Source organism: Vulpes vulpes, unplaced genomic scaffold (genome assembly GCF_048418805.1).
Source record: "Vulpes vulpes isolate BD-2025 unplaced genomic scaffold, VulVul3 u000000671, whole genome shotgun sequence".
NCBI classification, from domain to species: Eukaryota; Metazoa; Chordata; class Mammalia; order Carnivora; family Canidae; genus Vulpes; species Vulpes vulpes.
Genome location: NW_027325801.1, coordinates 430,296 through 446,460, shown reverse-complemented (window position 1 = coordinate 446,460; position 16,165 = coordinate 430,296). Strand labels below are relative to the sequence as shown.

The 16,165-nt window shown below is 61.8% G+C and overlaps 1 protein-coding gene and 1 long non-coding RNA gene across 2 annotated transcripts; one reads left to right on the top strand and one right to left on the bottom strand.

The window, feature by feature from the left end:
• Window positions 1-1,665: 1,665 nt before the first annotated feature.
• On the bottom strand, window positions 1,666-10,288 carry SPATC1 (spermatogenesis and centriole associated 1). The gene is made up of 5 exons (XM_072745935.1): window positions 10,163-10,288; window positions 9,551-10,095; window positions 8,879-9,477; window positions 8,617-8,756; window positions 1,666-2,137 (listed from the first exon to the last, which is right to left on the bottom strand). The coding sequence occupies exons 1-5, from the start codon at window positions 10,286-10,288 to the stop codon at window positions 1,808-1,810; spliced, it is 1,740 nt and encodes a 579-aa protein (XP_072602036.1). The 3' UTR covers window positions 1,666-1,807.
• Window positions 2,990-5,639, top strand: LOC112911159 (uncharacterized). Its single transcript, XR_003233340.2, has 3 exons — window positions 2,990-3,305; window positions 3,861-4,085; window positions 5,305-5,639. It is a non-coding gene; the product is annotated as an uncharacterized lncRNA (long non-coding RNA).
• Window positions 10,289-16,165: the final 5,877 nt, after the last annotated feature.

Sequence of the window (16,165 nt, the reverse complement as noted above, 5' to 3'; positions counted from 1 at the left end):
CGCGGGCGCGGGCGCAACGGGCGCCCCGGGCCGCGCTCCCCTCCGCCGCGCGGACTCGCCGTTGCACGGAACAAAAGGGAAAGCGAAAGAGCCCCTGGCGTCGCGGCCCCGCCTCGGATCCTCCTCGCCCCGCCCCGCCCTCCGCTGAGGGCCGCGGGAGCCCCCAGGCCTGCGCGCCGGGAGCGGGCCCGGACGCAGCTGGCACCCCGGGGAGCAGCAGCCCTTGCGGCGCCGGCGGAGCGAGTGCGGGGCGCGCTGGCCCGGCTCCGTCCTCCGCCCCGCGGGCAGCGCGGAACTGCCGCCCCCGCCGCCCCCACCCCCACCCCCACCCCCGGGTTGCGACGTCCAGCAACTGAGTTCAAAGCCACAGGAGCCAGCCAGCCCCGGGGCGCCCCGCAGAGCTTCCCCGAGGCCCCCGCGGTGCCGGCGCCCGGACCCTCCCCCAGGGAGCTCCCCTCCGGGGTGAGGGGCCGTTGGTTCGGCCTGTGCCGCCGCCCCGCCCCCGGGCACGCGAGCCGCACGGAAACCAGCTCCCCACCGGGGCCCACCCGCACCGGCTCCGTCGGCTCCCAGGGCCGCGCTGCCCGGCGCTGTCGGGGCTGCCGCGGGGCCCCCACCTGTCGGACCTGAGCTGTGGGCCAGACCCCACCGCGCCCCGGGCTGGCTCTTCCGTTGCTCGGGGCTGCCCTTCACCGCGCGGGCAGGGGAGGCGGGGCCATCCCCTCCCGGTTCTCCGGAATCCCGACCCCTTCAGCACCAAGGTCTGGTGCTGGCCGGTGGCCCCTTCCTGGTGATGCTGGGCCTCCCCGCAGGCAGAGCGACACTTCTGTCTCCGGGTGTCTACCTATGTGTACGCAGAGTCCTCCCTGCCTTCCCCAGGGGTCTGGCTGGATCCCCGAAGCAGCAGGCCCGGGAGTGGGGAGGGCCAGGAGGCAGGGAGCACCTGGGAGAGGGCTCTAGCACACCCAGGAACCCCGGACCCTCTCCTTCCCTGCAGGAACCCCGGACCCTCTCCTTCCCTGCATTCCTTGCTGGTGGCGGCTAAGATTCCTCTGCCTGCCGGAGTCTTCTGGAAGTCAAGCCCTGGTGCTCAGGGGCCTGCTCTGCTGGGGTCCTCATTCCCCCTTCTCAGCCACCTCTGCCTCCCACTGCAGCTCCAGCCTCTCTGGCCTCCTCAGACAGGTCCTGTCCTGTCCCCCACCCCTGTGGCCCCAGGCCACCCATGGGCTCCCCCCACTCACAGCCTCCCAAGGACTAGCATCCTGCCTGCACTGTCCACAGGCCCTTGCCCTCCTGGTGTCCCGACTGAGCCCCACCCCCACCCCACCTCCACCCCACCTCCATCCTCCCCGCTCTTCCCGCCCTTCCCCCCTCTCCTCTTCCCAGCCCAGTACAGAGGGGATTCCCACATCCACATCCCGTGCCTCCCGCTTCTGCCTTCCGCTCTGCACCCAGGCTTCAGCTCCCACCTGGCACTGATGCTGCACCTGGGCTCCTGCGGCCTCCTGCTCTTCCCCGTCCCAGTGTCAGGGGCCCCTCCTACTCCCACTGCCAGGTGAGAGAAGCCATGGGACCTTTGAACACTGCCAAACTTCGGTCTTGGGGTTCTCACGAAGGGCCCTGGGCTGGGCATGGAGCCCCAGAGCAGGCAGGATTGAAGGTGTGTGGGGGGTGAGGTGCTGGCCAGCCACCCCAGGACAGGCGGCACCACCCAAGAGTTCAGGTCTGGGCCCGGCCCGCGGCTAGCGTCTGTGGAAGCTTTAATGGCCTTGCATCGGGATGCGGGGCAGGGTGGCAGGAGCCAGGGTCACCAGATGAACATGGGCTTGCCATCGTCACGTGCCAACTGGCTGAGGCAGGAGAGCAACAGCAGCGCGTCGGTGAGCACGCTGGGGTGCACGGTCTCCACCAGCACGCGCTGCAGGAAGTCCATGCTGTAGGAGCCGCCCTCGGACGCAGCCAGCTCCGGCCGCTCGCGCAGGATGCCGTAGGCGTTCACCAGCTGCTCGGTCAGCGCCGGGTGCACCCGCCCGTTGTAGCCCAGGCTTTGTAGCCGGTTCATGATGGTTACGTAGCGCTGTGTGAGCGTCTGGCACAGCTCCTCATCCAGCTTGTGGTCGCTGGGGTTCAGGGAGGCCTGAGGGGAGAGCGGCCATCAGGGTCCCTCCACCCTGCACTGGTACAAAGGCAGGAGAGGGGCGACTGTGTCTGTGGGGGTGCTGGGGTTCCTGGAGGTCCCGGGGTGTGCTAGAGGTGTCCTGGAGGTCCTGGGGGAGAGGCTCCAAGGAGCCTAGGGCAGGGGGAACCTAGTGGGTTGAGCTGCAGGGGAGGGTTCTCCACCAGCAGGGATTTGGGACTGAGCTGAGGTCATGAAATGCTGACAGCATGGCTGGGAAGGAAGGAAGACGGGGGGTCCCTAAAGATCCCGGCCATACCACTCAGGGGCTTTCCCAGGCCTCCTGCTACTCCCTGAGGCTTCCACCTCCTTTCCAGCCCCCTTCTCTGTTCCAAGCACTCTTGGTCTCAGCGCTGAGGGTCCCGCCGCCCCTCTGGTGACCCCTCCTGGTACCTGGACCTGGGGACTGGCAGCGACTGGTGGGTCCCCACCCACTTCTTCCTTGCCTGGGCCCCCCAACCAGGCACTGACTGCATCCCAGCATCTCAGGAGGAAGCAGGAAGCCAGCTCCTCTCGGCTCCTGCCATCACCTCCTGGGCATGTGACCTGCACATGCACTCAGGGCCCCCTGTTCAGAAGGGCCCACACTCTGCTTCATGCTCTGCTGTAGCCACCCTGAAGTTCTTTATAAGTTTTGAACAAAGAGCCCCCTGTATTTTCATTTGCACCGAGTCCTGCCAGGCCCACCGAGTGACAGGTCTGCAGTAGTTGGACAGGGTCTCGCTCTGACTGATCTCCCCCTGCACTTCCCACTGCTGCACCTCCTGGGGTTAGGGCCTATCTGGCCCCACGCACCCCCTTCCAGCCATCCCCTGGATGCCCACCAGGCTGCTTCCTAAGCCCTCAAAACAGCGTGCTTGGCCTCACCTTCTCCAGGAAAATCCCCTGTCCTCTCCTCCCCCGATGGTCATGTGAACAGAGCACTGGACTCACGGCTGGGCTCAGCTAACATGACCTCTGACCTCTGGCAGATGCACCCAGAGCCCTCTGCTCAGCACTCAGTGCACAGTCAGCACCAGGACAAATCTGGCTTCCTGACTCTAGGCTCCTCTTGGCCTCTAAGCCTTCTCTCTCCATCCGCCGTTTCCTTCCCCACGTCAGGCGGCAGGGAGCTCAGCCGACTCTCTGGGTAAGCGGTGAACCTGCAGCTCTTCATGCCGAACGGCACAGAGCGCAGTGGGTGGACAGCGTTAAGCCTCGTCCCCTTGTGGGGATGTCAGGACCCATCGTCTGCTCCCCCTGGGGAGCACACTCCTGCTGTGTGCCACACTGGGTGTATTGAGCCCCAGATAGGAGCACAAGTCCGGGGGGAGCGCACGGCACCCACCCTGCCAGGGTGCTGGACAGGGGAGAGGAGTGCGGGCACATTGACACTGAGACAGGCCAGGGCCGCCCCAAGGACATGACCCCTTGAGAGCAGAGGGCCAGGTGAGGGCAGTGAGTGGGGAGGAGCAGGACAAGGACCCCGCCGGAGCCAGGGAGCAGTGGGCATGAGTCCCTACCATGCCTCCTGGCACTGAGAAGCTGGCAGGGCTGAGCAGAGCGTGGCGGGGGGGCCCTGTCATAAAGGGCCAGAGATTCCTGGTCCATTGGCTTTGTGACTCTAAAGGATCGTGCCGGCCATATGAGGGGATGGGCAGAAGCTGGCAAGAGAGGGTGAAGGTCCTGTCTATCCATCGCGCAGATTCTCAGTCCTGCCCTGTGTGGGGCGCTGAGCAAAGCCTCCTGAGTTTACAAGGATAACAAAGCCGAGGAGGAAGACGGAACTGGGAGTGCTGCCGCGGGGAGCAGCCGGCTGCCGGGGCGAGGGTCTCTGGAGGGGAGAGGATGCCTGGGCTGCCTCTGAAGGATGAGGACAACCGGAGCAAAGGAGCTTCCAGGACAGGGAACAGCACGCATGGCGCAGAAGGTGCTGGGAGGCGGAGCGCAGAGCAGGGGGTCACGTGGAGAGCCGGTTTCAATGGCTGTTTCAGTGACCATACTGGGTCTGAGCCTCAGTTTCCCTGCTATGAGAGGAAGGAAACCACCTGACGGCTATTTTGAAGATTAAAGGAGGTATCTCCAGGGGTGCTGAGCACAGCATCAGTGCTGGTCTGCACCACCACGAGGGGCCCTAGTTCCATAGGACACACCAGTGGGCTCGCTCATGGGGCAGAATTGCGTTTCCCAGGAATGGAGGGAGGAGGGGCTTCCCAGGGTGTTGGAGCTGGCCCGGATGAGGCCACCGTGTGGTGATGGAGCCCGCCACCCCCGCGCCTCGCTCCCACCCTAAGCTCTCCTGCCCCCCAGCATGTATCAGCCCCAAGCCCTGGCGTATATGGTCAGGGCTTTGCCCGCCGGGGAGTGGGGGAGCTCCCCGAGGGTGCGACTACTTGGCGTGAACTCGGCATGCACCCGACGCCTCCTAATCGGAGTGGGTCGCTGCAGCGGGAAGGGTGGCGGCGGCCAGCAAGGTGGCAGCAGTTTGGTCCGGGGTAGGTGACGCAGGTGCAGATGTGTGCGCGGGGAACGTCTGCGGGCAGAGCACCTGGCGCTGGAGCACCGTGGAGGAGCGCGCGGCTGTGAGCAAAGGCGCGCGCACCTCCAGGAGGCGGGGCAGGTGCTCAGCGCCCGTCTCTCCGCCCCGGGACTCCCACCGCACCGGGCACGTGTCCGCGAGGGGGCTCCGCACGTGGCTCAGCACACGCGAGCGTCGGGACTGAGCCTGGAGGACGCAGCCGGAGCGCGCCCCGCCCCGCCCGGGTTAGGCTCCCGCGGCCCCGCCCCCCGCTCCGCCCCGAGGCCTGACGTCACCGAGCTCGAGCCAATGGGAGGGCACCGCGGCCGCAAGCTCCGCCCCTGCGCCCCCGCCGGGCCCTGGGGTCCCGCCAGGGGTGGGCCGGGTCCGAGCGCGCGGCCGAGGGACGGAGCGAGTCCCGGGCGCGGGGGTCCCGGCGCCTGGCGCGCGCTCCGGGGCTGCAGCATCGCAGGTGACCGCGCTCCGCATCGCGGGGCCGCTGCGGTTGAGGATCCGAACACCCTCTCCCGCGCCGCCGGCTGTTAGGGCAGAAGGCAGGCTGGGAAACCTCATGTGATCTTTTCAATGATAGAAAAACATTGTTTAAAAAAAATATTTCTTCATGGTTAAGAGACCCCAGAGCTCTCAAGAAATGAGGACGAGGAAAGACTTCGTACCCTGGCGTGGGCGACGCAGGAGCTGCCTCCCCCGGCTTCTGTTCGGCTGCACGGCTGCCTGGAGCTGGGAGCCTTTCCCCGACGCCCTGCGGCTTGGGCACCTGCCACCCGGGCTTCTGCGCGGGTGGAGGCGCCTGCCGGGGGCCGTGGTGCCCTGGGGGCAGGTTCCCCGCGAGCCAGGGCGCAGGGGCTGTGAGCCTGGGTCTTCAGGGGCGGCTGCACCAGCTCTTGTACCCACCCTGGCGTCCTCACCTAAACATTTCCAATAAACGTCTTCCTGTTTACATCAGCCAGTGTGGATTCTGTTATCTGCCGCCAGGAGCTTGACTGAGGAAGATCTGGCCAACAGCCTGGGACACACGTCGCACTTAACAGGCACCCTTGACGTGCGTGTTCCTAGGCGAGTCTCAAACTGGACGGGGTTGCTGCTATTTTATCTATTTTAATTTTCTTGTGTTTATTTTTTAAAGATTTTATTTATCCACTTGGGAGGCAGAGGGTGCGCACGAGGGGGAGGGGCAGAGGAAGAAGGAGACTCCTGGCTGAGCAGGAAGCCCCATCCATGCAAGACTCGAACCCAGGACCCTGAGATCATGACCTGAGCAGAAGGCAGACGCGTAGCTGACAGAGCCACCCAGGTGCCCCTGTTTGCGTCTCTTCAATAGCGTGCAATGATTGTCTACATACAAAGGCCAAGATGACGTACAGGCTATTAGAACCAGAAAGAGTCTGGCATGGTAGTGGGAAACAAACCGTTATGCAAAAAACAAGACCATCCTTTGCAGGCAGGTGAGTGGGACCCCAGAGGGCACCAGAGGCCCCGGGACCCATCCAGACACAGCCGAAAGGTACCACCCCCGCGACCCTCACACGGGCGTGGCTGGACTCCGGGCCTGCTCTGACTGGGAGCCGGAAGGAAAGCTGAGAGCACCCGGTCCCCCAGCAGGAGGCCTTTGCAACTGGGCAGAAGAGGTGACAGTTCTGGGCACTGGGACAACTTTTACTTGAGCTTAAAAGATGGCACAGGAACGGTCTGTGAATTTTTAAAAAAAGATGGCCCAGATTCAGAGAAAACGGCCAACAAGTCCTCACTCAGCAGTGCGGCTCTATTAAAGCTTTTCCTGTCACCCTTCCGGCGTCCGCAAAGCAGACGGGCCAGGCTTGAGGAGGTCGGGGGCCGGGATGGACTTTAGGGATTCTAGCAACGACCGATGCTGGAGTTCCACGTGCAGGGAAACAAGATGCTCTGAGGAAGGGAAATGAAAATCTGGGCAAAGAGGAACTGGATGCTGAGAGGAACCAACACGAGGGCCAGGCGGCCGGCCCGGGGAGCAGGATGCAGCTTCACGGTCCTCAGGTGGAAGCAGACGTCATCCACCTGCAGTGGGCTCTGCAGAGGCCCGGCCAGGGGGCGTTTGCCTGGCGTCAGGGGCAATTTCTGCGCAGCTGGGACCCCCGGGGGGGCGCTCCCCTGCAGTTTGGGCGGCAAGGGTATGACCTGGCACTGGTCGTTGCCGATGGAAGGTGCATGGGGCCAATGGCTCCAGAAGAGCTGCAGGTGGCCATGGGGCACAGTGAGCGGATGAGTGTTTGGTCCCACCAACATGAGTGTTTGGTCCCAGCCTCCCCGCCGCTGGCTGCCAGATGGTGGTCGAGGCGCTGGCCACTGGCCAAGGACTCCCGCGGCCGCCAGAGGAGAGGGCCTCACATCCTGCTCTCATCTCCCGCCTCTTTGCTACAAGCTGCCACTTAGAGCGATGACCGTTGTACGGCGGTGGCGTAGGCAGTGACTCCCGCGAAGTGAGGAGCCCGGGTGGGGCTCGGCTTGCCCAGCCAGCTCCCGCGTCGGGGGTGAGGTGTCTCTACCTCCTTCCATCCGGACGGCATCCTCAAGCAGTAGGAAGCCTCTTTCACAATTTCACATGTGGCTTCCATGTGGGCAGCTGGACTTGTGTTCATTACATGCATCTTGGCCAGTTGATATCAGACGCAGCATCTTAGAGACACAGATACTGTGCTTCTGCTGTGTTGGCCGCCAGTTTTTAAACAGCCGGGGCCAATCTGCCCTCGGGACCCGGAGGCGCCTCAAGCCTCGTGGGACTGAACGTGACCCGGTGGGCCCTGCTGACGCGAGCAGCAGAAACGGCAGGTGCGCGGGAACCCCCCGCAAGGTGAAGGCGGCCGGCCCCGGCCTAATCGGGAAAGCAGTAAGGAACTACACATTCGACCTAGGTTTTTCCTGGAACTTGACGGACGGTCGAGGAGCAACCCCCCTGGCTCTGCCCCCCTCCCCGTGGGGGACACCAGGGTCGGGGGGGGTCAGAGTGGCGGTGGACCCCACCCTCGCTCACAGGACTGGGAGGCGACTCGGCTGCCCTCCGCCCTCCACCGCTCTAGCCGCAAGGGAGACCCGAAGCGCACAAGCAGTAAAGGCAAAGTGGATGATTCTGACCACATTCACATTAAAAACCTAACTGAAGGATACAAAGGAAAGGGCGGGCTCAAGCCTGGATACAAATATCGCGTCTGCAGATAAAGACGCCGCCGGAGGGACGGAGAGAGGTGGGGGAGCACAGAGGACTATTGCCCAGAGGCCAAGTGGCCCGCCCGGAGCTGGTGCGTCCACGGGGCGTGGGGAGGGGCACACACGGAGGGGCACACACCGTCAGCCGCACCGCCCATATCCGGCGACTCAGCTCGGCGCGTGGGGCCGAGGTACAGCGCCCAGCACCCCTGCGAAGTCCCGTCCTCTGTGCCCCTCAGCGGCAGCCGGCTCGGTGAGCGGCCTGCTAAGAGTATGGGGGAACCAGCCTGGGCCTGAGGGCCTTGGCCATGAGGCCGCCCGCTGCTCAGAGGTCCTGGGACCTGCCTCCCCTGGGTCACCCCAGTGACCCTTGAGGGTCCCAATGGGTAGGGAAAGCATTAGCTCTGCTAGTCTGGGGGGGCCCTGGGGCCGAGAGATGGCCATGGGGAGGTGATCGCAGTGCAGGCCTGACCATGTTCAGCAACACCCCCCCCCCCCCCCCCCCCCCGCCCTGTCCTCTCGGGAGCCACACCCCTTGGACCACAGGCTCTCCTGATGCCAGGTGCCCTGCACTCTCCCTGCCCCTCGGACTGAACACCGTGCTTCCTCCCTCCCAGGGTGTCCTCGGATTCTGACGTGCTTGGCCAGGCTGGGCCCCAGGGCCAGGGCCCCCCAGCAGCCTTGCACGGCCAGCGAGCTCCCCGTCCCTGACAGGCGGTGAGTGGGAGAGGGCGCCACACACCTGGATGATCTTCTCTGGAATGTTGGAGACCGTGAAGCCGTAGAGGCGCACGCGCTCCGGGAAGATGCTGGACAGGATCCTGCGGTCCAGCTGGAAGGCGATCTCCCCCACCAGCCTCTCCCAGGCCAGCTGCTTTGACTCTGGGGACGACAGGGGGCGGAAGGAGTGCTCAGCGGCCACGGTCAGCGGCCCAGGCCAGTGCCAGGGAGGTCCGCGAGCGCGGAGGGGACACCCCCTCTTGTGTTGAACGCATGTCACTGACCTCGGGGGCTCTCAGGGAACTTGCTGCTCTTGCGGTGAGCCAGCTTCCGTTCCAACTCAAGGATGCTTTTGCGAGAGGTTTCTGAGCCACGTGAGCCCCGGGTGTCGTTGATCGAAGCCGGGGAGGACGAGGTTCGGGGCGGGGAGTGTGGGTTTCGGGGAGGGGAGTGAGAGGTGGGCGAGGGCTGGGTGGGGGGGTGGTGTGCCCGGGTGGGGGACTGGGGTGGGTACGGGGTGATGTGGGTGGTGCTGGAGGGGGTGTAGTGGGTGACAGGAGTTGGGGCAGGAGTAGGGGCAGGGGCGAGGACTGCGTCCACCGGGGGGGCCGTTGTGGTGCTGGGGACAGGCACGGGGACTGCTTGTCCCTGAGTGGCACTGGGCTGGGGCCTGACATCTGAGCTGCCGTAGGAGAAGGTGGTCATGGGCCCAGGCGCGCTCCTGGTGGTGATAGGGGTGGAGGTACGGATGGGAGAACCCACAAACGTCATGCTGAGGGGATCCAGGTCCTGGGCCGGCTGGGGATGCTCCGTGGACATGGGGACTGGAGATGGGGGGGCAGGGAGGAGAAGAGGAGGGTGAGAGCAAGGCCAGCCCGCGGACCTGCCCTGGGCCGCCCCCCCCTGCCGCCCCCCGTTGCTTACCCTGGGCAGCGGGCCCTGCTCCGGCCAATGGCTGGGGCCCCGAGGGGCAGCCTTGCAGCGGCTCTGCCAGCCGCACCCTCGGGGCCTCGGGCAGCACCAGGTTGCTCAGGGGGGTGGCCAGAAGGTTCTGAGAGACGCCGAGAGGCGCGGCTGTGGAGGTGAGCAGGGGGCTGCCCAGAGAGACGGCCACCGAGCCCGCCACCGGGCCCATGAGGGGGCTGCCCAGGGGCAGGGGGCCGGCGGAGGGCAGGCCCAGGGAGCTGGCCAGCGTGCCCCCCGGGGACACTGCCACGGGGCCGGCCAGGTGGCCGCTCAGGAGCCCGGTGAGCGGGCTGCTCTGCGACACGGACCCCGGGCCGGGCAGCAGCGAGTTGAGGGGGCCCGTCAGGGGGCTCACGATGGGGGCGGTCGCAGGGCTGGGCTGCGGGCTGCTTAGCACGTCGGCCAGGGGCGCCAGGGTCAGAATCCCCAGTTCTTCCAGGACGGGTTCGTTTGCTGCTGCCGGGGCCTGGGGCAGGAAGACACCTGAGGGACACAGAGAGAGCGCTGAGACCCCAGGCAGGCCCGAGGGGAGGGGCTGTCACCCACCGAGGCAGGGCCCAGGCCATGGTGCCCCTTTGTTTGCCTCTGACGGGCTGACCAACCGTGACCCGCCTCCGTTGGGTGGGCCAGACCATGACCCCGTACCTCCGAGGGGGCCTGGGGGCAGCCAGCAGATCCCCCAGGAGGGCCTGGCCCTTCGTGTCTCCGTCTTCGGAGGGAGCCCTCATAGGGCCCTTCCACAGCTGCCCACCCCTCCTACCGGCCCACGAACAGAGCTGCTGACCTCTCGCTGGGGAGGGTCTCCAGGGGGCTGGTCCCCCGGTTGCCAAGTTGACCCACATGTTCCCTGGTGGGGAGGGGTGGGCCCAGGCCCCCTGACCACTGTTCCTGTGGGGACAGCCTAGCCTCACCAGGTGGGGGACCCACAGGGCGGCCAGAGCGAGAATAAGCGCATGGGCTCAGCGGCACCAGTGGTGGCTTGTCCCTGCCCAGTGTCTCTGGGGACAGTAAATGCAGGTTCAAGAGGGTGGATCTGCCCTATACTTGCTGCTCTACACTCCTGGATCCCCATGTGGGGGCCCGAGAGCCCTAGGGTTGTCCTGGGGTGTCTGAGAGTGCCCTTGATGACCAAGGTTTGAGAAGGTTTGGGGGAGTGTGCATTTTAATTGAAAACTGCTACATTTGTTGTTGTCATAAAAGCCATATGTGCTCACTGTGGAGAAAGAACAGAGCTACAGAGAAGTCAAAATAAGATTGGAAATTACTGGGGGCAACTGGGGGCTCAGTGGTTGAGCATCTGCCTCCCACTCGGGTCGTGACCCCCGGGGGTCCTGGGGTCGAGCCCCCGTCAGGTTCCCCACAGGGAGCCTGCTTCTCCCTCTGCCTCTGTCTCTGTCTCTCTCTGTGTCTCATGAATAAATAAATAAAATCTTAAAAAAAACCCACACACACATTACAAACTACTGGCCGTCCTGTCACCCCACTGCTGGTCATAACACGAAGCTCCGGTTGCCTCGAAGACCTTCTCCCCGTGTTTTGTAGCTCAGGGGCCGATGCGCCTTGTCTAGGAAGGGCTGCTGGTAAATATTGCCAGTTTTGCAGCCCATCTGCTCTCTGTTGCAGCAACACAACCCAGCTGCCCTGCTGCCAAGGCCGCCTCGGACCCGCACATGGAAACAAATGTGGATCTGTAGCAACAAAACGTTATTCAGAGACACTAATATTTGAATCTCGTGTACTTTTTGTACATCCAGAAATAGAGTTCTTTTGATTCTCTCCCGTTTAAAAATGTAAAATCCGTTCTTAGCTGCAGGGCCACGTACCAACAGGTGGCAGGCAGCCTTGTGTGAGCTCCTCGCCCTTGTGTCCTCCTTGTCTTCACGGGTCGGCCTCCAGCAGCACCCTTCTCAGCCAGCAGCCCTGGGGGCGAACCTGCGCCGTCCCTGGAGCCCCTTCCAGTCCTGGGCAATGCACATTGATTCCAGTTTTCCCAGCGGCAAATAATTCTACTACACAAATCTTTTTTAATAAGGTTTTCAACTTCCATTCCGGTGTCGTTCACGCACGCCATGCGGTGTACAGGGCGGCGATCCAACATTTGCATAAGACACGCGGTGCTCATCCGGACAGGCGCAGCCCCGAGCCCCGTCACCTGTTTCCCACCCCACCCTCTCCCCTCTAGGGACCTTCAGGGTGTTCTCTAGCCCTAAGAGTGTTTCCTGCTTTGCCTCTTTCTTTCTTTTTTCCATTTGCTTGTTTCTTAAATTCCACCTATGAGTGAAATCATGTGATAATTGTCTCTGGTGGACTTCTTTCGCTCAGCATCATACCCTCTAGTTCCATGCACGTCGTTGCAAATGGCAAGATTTCATTCTTTTTGATGCCTGAGTAATATTCCGTTGTGTATGTGTGTGTGCGTATGCTGCTTCTTCGTTATCCACCCATAAGTCCACCGACGCTTGGGCTGCGTCCACAGTGTGGCTCTTGTGGATGACGCTGCTGTAAACAGTGTGCACGTGTCCCTTGGAATCACCGTGTCTGTGTCCTGTGGATAAGTACCCAGTAGGGCCGTTTCTGGGCCATGGGGTAGCTCTACATTCAGCCCCTGAGGACCCTCCACACTGCTCTCCAGAGCGGCTGCCCAGCCTGCATCCCCACCAGCAGGTCAGGGGGCCCCTTTCTCCTCATCCTCACCAACCCCTGCCGTCTCCTGACTTGCTGATTTTAGCCATTCTGGCCAGTGTGAGGTGGGATCTCGCTGTGGTTCTGATTTGTTTTTCCCTGAAGATGAGTGATGTTGACCATGATACCTACACAAAACTTTATTATTGGTTCTTCACCCCGAAAACAGACGTTCCAGCGCTCCTTAGTGCACACTGCTAAAGCTACCCTCTTGCAGAGCCCTCAGAAGCGTTCTTGCATTCCCTCGGAAGTCCCTGGGCTTGTTGCTGAAATCTGAGCCCCTGGGACCCTGCGCGATGTGTGGCAAGATGTCCTGCCACTTTACTTTTATTTTTTAAGATTTTATTTATATATTCGAGAGAGAGAAAGAGAGAGCGCATGGGGGGAGGCAAAGGGGTAGAGGGAGAAGCAGGCTCCCCACTAGCAGGGGGCGGACATGACCGGTGGGATCCCAGGACCCCGGGTCTTGACCTGAGCTGAAGGCAGATGCCTCAGGCGTCCCCACCACCACTTTACTTTTCTTTTACTTTTGTTATTTGTGTTTTCTGAATGAATACATTAAAATACATTAATCAAATCAGCCGTTCTGTTCTTTTCTGATTTCTTTTTTTGGCTTTTTGGAAATATTTGCTTTAGGATCAAGGAGACAATAAAACTTTGGGGGCCAAAGGGAAGTAGCCTGCAGGGAGAGAGAACCTGGAGGGGGGAACCGGGTTGGGGGAGACAGCTGGCGGGGCTGGGAAGACCTCCTAGAGCCGCAGGGTGAAGGGGGGACGTGGGCGGGAGCTGGGGCCTGTGTCCTTCTCAGGTGGTCTCCTCCGACGCTCTGGATGCTGTGGGGAAGGAGCACTTGGGTGAGGAGCCGGCTGGGGCTCAGCTGGGTGCCCCCAGCCTCCCTGGGTGACCCCTGTCCCGCCGGCTCTCCCCCGCTTGCCTCGAGGCCGCGTCTGGGCGTCCCCGCACTCGCTGGCTCCACCCGTCCCTTCCTCCTGCGGCCTGTCCGCCTGTCCGGCCAGGCTTCTCCGTCCTTCCGCCCGGCCCCCCCCCCCCCCCCCCCCCCCCCGTTGCCGCTGCAGGCCTCAGGCCTGCCCTGGCTCATGGGGGTGGCATCCCCATGCAGGGCGCTCCCCCGAAGGCCTGCGTTGGCGGGCATCCAGGCCCCGGGCCCGGGGTGCTCCCCCCCAGCGGGCTGCTGCGGCTCAGTCCAGGGAGCTCCAGGCCCTGTCCGCCCTGCGTCTGGCCGCCGGCGCCCGCCCCGAATGGCCTGGCCTCTTCCCGCTCCGCTGAGGGCTCCAGCCTCGGCTCCCGGCCCCGGGCACTGCCGTCACCCCGACTCTCCGCCACGCTCACCCCGGCCCCTGCCCGCCGGCCACTCCGTCGGCCGCGCCAGCGGGTACCCCAGCAGCGCCCCACCTGGTCCCCACCGGCGTCTCCTGCCTGCATCTCAGGGGACCCTCCTGGCCGCTCTGCCGCCAGCTTTCCCCCCCAAGCTCCCGCCAGACCGTGCCCGTCGAAACGGCCGCCTGCCCACCACCGTCAGGGCTGGATCACCAAGGCCCGTGCCGGGCCTGTCCCCCCTCGGGCCTGGCTTCCCGCCTCCCCCGCTCCCTCTGCCCCAGCCCCCGGGGCCTCCTGCCTGTTCCGCGAGCGCCCCGGGCACAGTCTGGCCTCGCGTGGGCTGGTCCCGCCGCTGGCTGCTCTGCCAATGCCGCGCTGCCTGGCCCCTTCCCGGGCGCCTTCCCCCTCGGCGCTGATCTCCAACATGCTCTGCTCTGACTTGTCCATCTGACCGGTGTCCCTCCACTGGAGCGGACGCTCCACGAGGGCGGGGGTGGGGGGCCTGCGTGCCACGTTTCCCGGGGCCGGGAACAGGGCTTGGGCCACAGCGAGTGTTCAGTAAGTAGGAAGAAACGATGGCAACGGAAGCAAAGATGAAACTTGATGATTAAAAGAAAATTGGTCAGGATAAGCCTTGAAGTCTATGTGTGCCTTTAACCACAGAGAGTTGGGGCAGCCCCGGTGGCTCAGCGGTTTGGCGCCGCCTTCGGCCCGGGGCGTGATCCTAGGGTCACGGGATCGAGTCCTGCATCGGGCTCCCTGCATGGAGCCTGCTTCTCCCTCTGCCTGTGTGTCTGCCTCTCTCTCTCCCTCTGTGTGTGTGTGTCTCTAATGAATAAATAAAATCTTTAAAAAAAAGAAACCACAGAGAGTTTAAAGTGACCACAGAAGGAAGTGTCCATAAAGTGACCGCTTAAACTGTGACCACTGAGATAGCCATGTGAGATGTGAAATTCTTTTTTTTTTTTTAAAGATTTTATCTATCTATTCATGAGACACACAGAGAGAGAGGGAGAGGCAGAGACACAGGCAGAGGGAGGAGCAGGCTCCATGCAGGGAGCCTGACGTCGGGACTTGATCCCCGGACCCCAGGATCACGCCCTGGGCTGAAGGCGGTGCCAAACCACTGAGCCCCCCAGGCTGCCCAAGATGTGAAATTCAATGAGCATGTTACTGTCTGAACAAGTTGTTGGTCCTCAGAACACAGAGAATGCAAGATTCATCAGGGTCTGGGGCGCCTGGGGGCTCAGTTGGCTAAGTGTTTGACTCCTGGTTCTGATTTCAGGGTCAGGAGATCGAGCCCCGCATCAGGCTCCGCACTGGGCATGGGCCCTGCTTCAGACTCTCTCTGCCCCTCCCCCTGTTCTCCCTCTCTCAAATAAAGAAATAAATCTTTAAAGAAAAAAAATTCATTGGAGTTTACAAAAGCAACGGTATTTCCATTCAATTGCAATGAACAATTCAAAAATGAAATTAAGGAAATAGCATCAAAAAGAACAAAGTATTTTGAAATAAATTTAACAAAAGAAATGCAAAACTTATTCTCTGAAAACTACAAACATTTCTGAAAGAATTAAAGATCAAGGGGATCCCTGGGTGGCGCAGCGGTTTGGCGCCTGCCTTTGGCCCAGGGCGCGATCCTGGAGACCCGGGATCGAATCCCACATCAGGCTCCCGGTGCATGGAGCCTGCTTCTCCCTCCGCCTGTGTCTCTGCCTCTCTCTCTCTCTCTCTCTGTGACTATCATAAATAAAAAAATAAATAAATAAATAAATAAATAAAGATCTAGGGGTGCCTCTGGTCATGACCTCAGGGTCCTGGGATAGAGCCCTGAGTCTGGTTCCCCGCTCAGCAGGGAACCTGGTTCTCTCTCTTTCCCTCTGCACCTCCCCTCTGCTCATGTGTGTGTGCGTGCTCTCTCTGTCTGGGTCAAATAAATAAATAAAACCTTAAAAAAATATTATGTGGCACTGGCATAGTGAGGAACATATAGATGAATGAAATAGAATAAGGAGTCCAGAAATAAACCCATGTATCTGTGGTCTGATGTCAACAAGGGGACCAAGACAGTTCAATGTGGGAAAGAATAATCTTTTTTTTTTTTTAAAGATTTTATTTATTTATTCATGAGAGACACACAGAGAGAGGCCGAGACACAGGCAGAGGGAGAAGCAGGCTCCATGCAGGGAGCCCGATGTGGGACTCGAACCCGGGACCCCAGGATCACGCCCTGGCCAAAGGCGACGCTAAACCGCTAAGCCACCCGGGCTGCCCGGGAAAGAATAATCTTTTCAAAAAACAGGGATGGGACTGCTGGAATCCACGTGCAAAAGAATGGAGTTGGATGCTTACCTCACACCATATACAAAAGCTACATGAATCAAAGGCCTAAATATAAGAACTAAAACTAAAAAATTCTTAGAACAAAACATAAGGGTAAGTTTCCATGACCCTGGATGTGGCAATGTATTCTTAGATATGGCCCCAAACCGGTGAGCAACGAAAGAAACAACAAACGAGATGGATTTCATCAAAATTAAAAGCTTCTATGTTTCAAAAGATACCATCAAGAAAGTAAAAAGAGA